The sequence below is a fragment of the Nicotiana attenuata genome, unplaced genomic scaffold (genome assembly GCF_001879085.1).
Source record: "Nicotiana attenuata strain UT unplaced genomic scaffold, NIATTr2, whole genome shotgun sequence".
Classification (NCBI taxonomy): domain Eukaryota; kingdom Viridiplantae; phylum Streptophyta; class Magnoliopsida; order Solanales; family Solanaceae; genus Nicotiana; species Nicotiana attenuata.
Genome location: NW_017670634.1, coordinates 51,200 through 58,989, shown reverse-complemented (window position 1 = coordinate 58,989; position 7,790 = coordinate 51,200). Strand labels below are relative to the sequence as shown.

The following is a 7,790-nucleotide window of genomic DNA, read 5'->3' as shown; positions in this document are numbered from 1 at the left end:
ATTGGGGTTCGAGGTACCGTTGTATTTCGGAAGCTCCGGCATTCTGAACTTCTTTGGAATGGGTTTCGGGGCCGCTTCCTGTGGGAATGCCTTCTGCACGAACTTCTTTGAGTCTACGCCCTTCAAGATCGGGGGTGCTCCTGGACATTGGTCGACCTTGGAGTTGTAAGTGTCGACCTTCTTATCATTGGCTTCTATCATTTTCTCGCCCGATTCGATCCTTCTAGTGAGGTCCTCGAGCATTTATACGATGACGGGATCGGCTATCAACCCATTATTGCTTGATCTCTCCGGTACCTGTTCGACTGGGGGAGCTGTCCCCCGTGCTACCGTTCTAGGAGTTTTCTGGTGACTTTGCAGCTGACTAATAGCCAGCTGTTGTGCCTGCAACATTTCAAAAATAACATGAAGGCTAACTTCCTGTTCTTCCCGAGCTGGGGTGTTTTGGGCTTCCTGTTGGTCGCCTTGGTGTATGCTCTTGTTAGTGTGGGATCTTATTTCAACGTGTCGAGCGTCGCATGAGACTTCATCCACCGAAATCGGTCCTTGTGCGTTCTCAAGGTTTTGTGGCGGTTCACCAACACCTGGAACAGCCACACCCTTCTCTCCGTGGTTCTCAATATTATTGTTCACTGAATCAGACATTACGACCCGAAATCAATGATCTTTGGACAAATAAAACGTGAAAGATAACTTGTGTTGTGTAATGAAACCAGCAAGAAAATAATCACTATTATTTTTATCCCCATGGTGGGCGCCAAACTGTTTGCCGTGAAAATGGAAATAACAATTAAATTTATTGATGGGACTCTAAAAATACGTGATCTATTTTTATCGTAGTTATTAAGCAGATGATGCTATGTGTATGAAGTTTAGAGATGAAATAGGATCTAAAGATAAGGCGTAACCAAACCGAGAGGCTAACAATTGGGGCCTCAAGCTTGTCGATACGGAGGCCTCGCGGTCGGTTCCGTGGCCCGATAATGAGCTATCAGGGGCGATCGGGGTGTAACTAATAGTTATAATAAAATCAAAGAAGGCTCTTTATGGCCAACGATAAGCAATAAATGATTAACAAGGATGAATATAATAAATGAAAGCAATAATAACAAGAAAGTATGTTAGAGAGCAGAGAGAATGTTCTTTTTTGTATATTCGTGTGGAGCAGCTGGAGCAACAGAGAGTACAAAGATGACAAGGATCCCCTTAATATAGGAGAGGAATCCCAACATAATACAAAATGCATTAAGTACAAATACATGGAGATAGGACAACTGAATGACACCTTGACTCGGATTCGGAATAGACCAGCAGACTTTGTCAGCCCTAGGCGTGTGCCTCGGGGACCTCCCACTTCTACCACTATCGTGATCAATGCTACCATGGGGTCGAGTGTCGACGACCCTCGAGGAAGGATGCTCGACCATGGCCGCGAGCCTTCGAGGTGATCTTCCGAAGTGTCTTAATGACGAGAAATTGGACCCTCCGATTTCGCTGTATACAACCTGCACGCATGAAATGCAGCGCCCCCAGAAAAGGGACGTCAGTACAAAATAATGTACCGAGTATGTAAGGCAATATACTGAAAGCTGAAACTGAACTGATAATATAATAACTGCAAGTAGCTGGAAGTCAAAGATAATCTGAAGATATGCTTACCTGCTGATACTGACTCAACTCTCTCAATATAGTAAGTAAAATAGTTGTCCGGCCCTATAAAGCTCGGTATATATACAACTACTCTGTCGTAGTAGGCTCGCTCATAGGCGCTCGGCTATACTAGTCTCTGTATCTCGACCAACAGGGCTTGCTCATAGGCGCTCGGCCACAGTAGGATTGGTATATAACTTACCATTTGATCAGTGGTTGCGGGATAGGGGCCTGCCCATCGATTATAGCTTGATGGTAGTGAAAATACTGTAATACTATATATATAACAGTATATATATATATATATATATTTTCTGCTCTCTTGACTGGAATAAGACAATACTTAATTTAATATGAAGTCCCGATAAGGGAAAATACTTTAACTTACAAATCTAGGAAAATATACGTAAATTTCAGGATATGAATTTTCTTTATGCCTCGTTATCAAACTTGTTTAATGACGAGATCATGCGAAAATGAAGGAAGATCTTAGCCTTATCATACCTGGAGTAGAGAAAAATCTGTGATATTATGAAAAAATATTGCACCGTACTCCTTTAAAACCGCAAAATTATTAGGTTGCTAAGACTCTAAAAATTCTCGTTGGATTTTCTTTTGCAAGAAGAATACTGCTAACACCTCACTCTGATTGAAATGTTTGAAAATTAAATTTGTTGGAAGGCTAGGAGAATGGCTAACGTCTCACTCTGTTTGGGAATGTTTGGAAATGAAATTTTGTTTAATGGCTAGGAGAGGGCTTACGTCTCACCTTCATTGGAAATGTTTGAAAATGGAATTTTGTTGAAAGGCTAGGAGAGAGCTAACGTCTCATCCTCTCCTTCTGATTGTAGAAATGTTTTTGATATTATAGTCTTGGAAATGTAATGATTTGTAGGTATATCCCACCTAATCCAAGTGACTAAGCCATGTAGTATTAATTAGATATGCCACCTCTTTCATTCAATTTGAAAGAGTCATCACTTTCTATCGCATATGCTGCCACGTGGAGGTGGATGGGGGAATATTTAATCTTGATCCTATAATTAATAATTAATCAGGTATTATCCCACTACCCGATAATTAATCAATTACCCGCATAATAAAGAATTATCTCTAATTACCTAAAATTCTACTTATTTTGAATACACTTTATAGGTCTTACTATCACGGTCATATGGTACTTTGTACGGTACTAGTCCATAAATATCGGGTATTAACGCTTGACCCATATTTTATCCCAACGTGCCAAAGTTGGACGAAAATTTATTTTCTTTGACTTGCTTCCCCTCTCACCTTCACGAATTTACTCATTACTTGTTTAAAATATCATCCTTACAATCTCCAAATAATCTTTTCCTTTGACTGATGTCAATTACCCTACGTCAAATTCAGCATACAATAGTACAGGGTGCAACATCATCGTAATTTAATACTGCGAAGCGTAACATCATCGTAATATAGTACTGCAAGGCGTAACATCATCGTAATATAATACTGCGGGACGAAATATCGACGTAGTATTTCGGGGCGTAACAAGACCAAGTCACAATCCCTATGGGTGCACGCCCACACGCCCGTCACCTAGCATGTGCGTCACCTCATTTATCAAAATAGTATGAAATTCCGGGGTTTCATACCCTCAAGTCTAGATTTACAATCGTTACTTACCTCGAACCGAACAAAAATCTAATCCGCAATGCCCTTGCCTCTCGACTCGGCCTCAAATCACCCCGAATCTATCTAAAATCAGAATCATAACATCAATACATGCCAAAGGAACAAAGCCCGGCAAAAATTACTCAAAATTCCGATTTTACTCAAATCCGGCCCTCGGCCCAACGTCTTGAAATGCGATAAAAATTACAACACTAGAATCCTTATCCTCTCACGAGTCTATACATACCAAAATCATCAAAATCGGACCTCAAGTGGCTCCTAAAATCCCCAATTTAAACACTCTAATGCCAAGCCCTAATCTCCAAATTTCTTCCCTAGTTTTCCACCTAATAACATGACTAAACAGTGGAATAGTCGCCATAAACACAAGATACAAGGTCCAAGTAGCTTACCTTACTGGAAACACTTAATTCCCCCTTGAAATCACAGTCCCTAAGCTCCAACTCGTCCAAAAACGGTGAAGAAAATGGCATAAATTCGCAAAGTGAGGCTTTTATAGTTTCTGCCTAGCGATTTCCACATCTACGGTCTCCAAGTCAATTCTGCGATGCCGCACCTGCAGAAATACATCACAGGTGCGGTTTTCACATAACTCTTAAAATCCCGCTTCTGCGGTCATCACCCGCATCTGCTGTCTCGCAGGTGCGGTCCTTTGTGCGCACCTGCGGATTTGCCTCAGCTTCCAACCCTCCGCATCTGTGGACTCCCTTACGCACCTGCTACCTCGCACCTGCTATCCCCAATCTGCAGGTGCGGTTATGACAAAAGCAGCAGCTTCAGCAGCTCATACCAAGTCCAATATTTCTGTTAACCATCCGAATTCATCCCGAGGCCCTCAGGACCCCAACCAAAAATACCAACAAGTCATATACCACTATTTAAACATATTCCAACCTTTGGTACACTCAAAACAACATAGAAACACCAAATCACCCTCGGATCACGCCTAAGGATTTCCAAATATCCGAATTCCCGCAAACGATGCAAAACCTATCAAACCTCATCCAAATGACCTGAAATTTTTCACACACGTCATAGATGATACAATGGACCGACTACAATTTCCAGAATTCCATTCCGACCCCAATATCAAGATTTCCACTGCCTACCGGAAAGCTCCAAATTTCTAATTTCGCCAATTCAAGCCTAAATCTACCACGGACCTTCAAATTACATTCCGAACATACTCCAAACTCTAAAATCACCTAACGAAGCTATATGAACCATCAGAATTCACATCTAAGACCTTCTACTCATAAGTCAATATCCGGTTGACTTTTCCAATCTAAGCTTCTAAATAAGAGACTAAGTGTCTCATTCCACTCTAAGACAACACCGAATATAACACAACCAACACGATATGATCAAATACAGCTGAACAACACACAAGGAAGCAGAAATGGCTGAAATGGGGTTGTAACTCATGAAACGACTATCGGGTCGTTACATCAATCTAATTTCGCATCACGGTCCGGTATGACATGGGGTTGAACCTTGGCCTACCACGTCCCGGTCTCGATAAATAATACAAAAAAGGGAAGATCGGTTTTGACCGTATACAATTATAGGTATTTAATAGGAAGCTGCTAATAAGTAAAGATACCAGCAACAATACTAAAACAAGGATTGGGGCCTGGTTAAATGAAAATGCTTACTTCATGTTTGAAATACCGCAGTATATTATTGGAAAATTAAGCACATAATAGATAATGAAAAATGCAAGAAAACATACAATGGAGAGAGAACATTTATGTCAGCCAAATTTAGTAAGATGCATAACACTTCTCTCTCACTTCCAGGACATATTTGTAGAAAGTTGATAAATTCTTTGGACCTTTCTCCAAATGAGCCATTTATTTAGTTCATGCAAATACTTGGATTTGGCTTGGCATATGTGAGAAACTCTGGATCCTTTTCCACAACCCTTATCTCTTCATCATCAGATGCAATCCACAACTTTATCCCCTCTTTGCATGCACTTTCTAAAAAGACAAATTGATGTTTGGATCGAATATTAGCAGCATCCAAATCCCCCATATGAGCAACCCAAACAGGCTTTCCCCAACCATAATTAATATCATATATTCCCATGTTGCACCAGCTTGTGAATCTGAAAATCTTTATCTTCTCATTTGTTGACACACTAAACAACTCGTTTAGGAACGTGATTGTAGACTCGCTGTCTATATCTGTTGAAGACATAATTAAGTAGATAAATGATATATATATAACTAAATGAATTAAATAAATAAAAATATGCTCTTTCTATGAAAAAAATTACATTTTCAGATGAAATGATTACGCAATTCAAAAGTACCTTTAATGTTCTCCGCAGTTAATCGGGCAAACACCTCCCTTAGCATTATTGCCAAATTAGGCAACTCCATGCTAGCATCTAAAGGGTCATAAAAGGCAAATGGTATCCATAGAAGGTTTCCAAAAGAGTTTTGCGGCAAAGGTGGATCAACGCGAGGCCTTAAATTTGCAACATGTGTGATCGCTAAAGTCTTTGGTGCATCCGTAAGGAATTTAGAGGCTGCTGCAATCCGTTTGCAAAGAAAAGCCGTCAATGCTTCAATCGTAGATGGAAAAGGAACATATTGGCTAGATGTATTAGCTTTGAGTGCTTTTATGGCTTTGGAGTCGAACAAGAACCTTCTCATTGGCGATTTTGAGCCTTGGAAATAGAAGTTCTCCAAATTCCTTATGAACTTAGTTGGTAATGAATCTATTGGAGGGAATAGAGAGATTTCTGAGGTGAAGTCTGGATCTAGTATTTTATCACCTTCACCCTGGGTAAGCTTGACCCATGTTTTCAAGAAAGCACTCATCGTAGATGCATCCACAACCTGTTAGTAGAAATTCAGATTAAAAAAAAGTTAGAGAAATTTATTGAGTGAAAAGAAGGCTATTCTTAACGTTCATTTTTGTCATGACCAAACATGTTCGTTTAAATTAAAAACCTAAATTTAATAAAAACTAAAAGTTCTGAGTCATTTTTGACTTTCGATACGAGACAAACCCACTTCAATCTTCGTTTATATTACTCCCTCTGTTTCATTATGTGACGTAGTTTGACTTGGCACGAAATTTAAAATAAACTTTTGAAACTTGGGGTCTTAGAAGTTTAAAGGGTAAAAGCTTTTGTGGAGCTTTCAATTTGTGCGACTATAAAAACTTCTCATCGAGAGTAAATGAGTTAGATGGAAAGTTTGAATGTGTCGTTTTTTTTGAAACAAATTAATAAGAAAAGTGTGCCACATAAATTGATACGGTGGGAGTAGTACAAATTAAACTAGGCAAAAGTCAACCTTGTGAAGCATGCAAACTCCAATGGCTCTTCCACCGCATTCAAATGTGGTGGTTTGTACAGTAAGGAGAGATTGACAACTCTGTTCTAGGCAATTTCCTTTGCATGGAAGGAACTTGTTAAGGAACGGAATTTCAAGATTTTCAAGAAACATAGAGAGATGGAAGTTTGCTTGAGCTTCCATCTATACAACTCCATCGTCATTGCACTCAACGGAGTTTAAGTCTTTTAATCTACCAGCAAGAGGAAAGTAATAACTTAGGGTTTCTGCAAGAGATTTCTTAAGGAGATGTGAAGCCAAGGTTTTTTCTTTATTCAAGTGGTCATCAACAACGTTGGCATTATTGTAAAAGAGAATGACCGGGATGTAGGAAGATGGACAAAACTGGTCTATGAAGGAGATTATGTAGTTCCTCAGGTGCTGGGGAGTTGGTGTAGAGGGTTTGATTTTTTCCTTGGAAAGAACTTTAACATCCATAGTTTCTAGTTTTGGAAATACACTGAATTTTGTGATAATCCCTAGTATGTCTTAGACGGCTTTTAAAGGAAATCCAAGTGGAGTTGTTGGTGGCATAAAAAAATCCATAAAAGAATACCTAACTTTTTGGTGTACTGAATTTATCGGTGAGCAAACTCAAACTCAAACTTATACTTATGTAATTTTAAAATTTTATACTCCTTAACTCAACTACAAATTTAATAAAAGAGAATTCGCACTATAGGAGTTATTGGTCATATCGTTGATCTATATGTTGTTTTAATTGATGTTTGTGTAATTTTTAAAAAAAAATATACTTCTTATTATTAGTATAGGCGCAACGCGCATACTCTGAGACTAGTTTTATTTAAAGCGCGAAGGTCCTTAGCAAAATTTTATTTTTTTACCCCTTAAAACTTAATTTACCTCGGGACAACATCATCATTTAGTAATATTTCTTATATTTAAGACTTTGAAATCAAAAAAATTTACTTTATCAAAATTTTTCTTATTAGCATTAAGTTTAGGCTTTCAGACGTTAATTATGTGTTTAAACATGAAAACTTGAAGGATTTTAATTTATTGCTTTCTAGCATAATAATGACAAAAGGAAATAGAGTTTCTATAATTAATTATAAAGTTCTAACAATTTATGAAAGTTAACGTGATCGATCT

At 38.6% G+C, this 7,790-nt stretch overlaps 1 protein-coding gene across 1 annotated transcript; it reads right to left on the bottom strand.

The window, feature by feature from the left end:
* Positions 1-4,986: 4,986 nt before the first annotated feature.
* On the bottom strand, positions 4,987-7,128 carry LOC109241735 (vinorine synthase-like). The gene is made up of 3 exons (XM_019408503.1): positions 6,639-7,128; positions 5,645-6,176; positions 4,987-5,516 (listed from the first exon to the last, which is right to left on the bottom strand). Exons 1-3 carry the CDS (start codon positions 6,819-6,821, stop codon positions 5,185-5,187), a joined length of 1,047 nt encoding a protein of 348 aa, XP_019264048.1. The 5' UTR covers positions 6,822-7,128; the 3' UTR covers positions 4,987-5,184.
* Between the last annotated feature and the right edge of the window lie 662 nt (positions 7,129-7,790).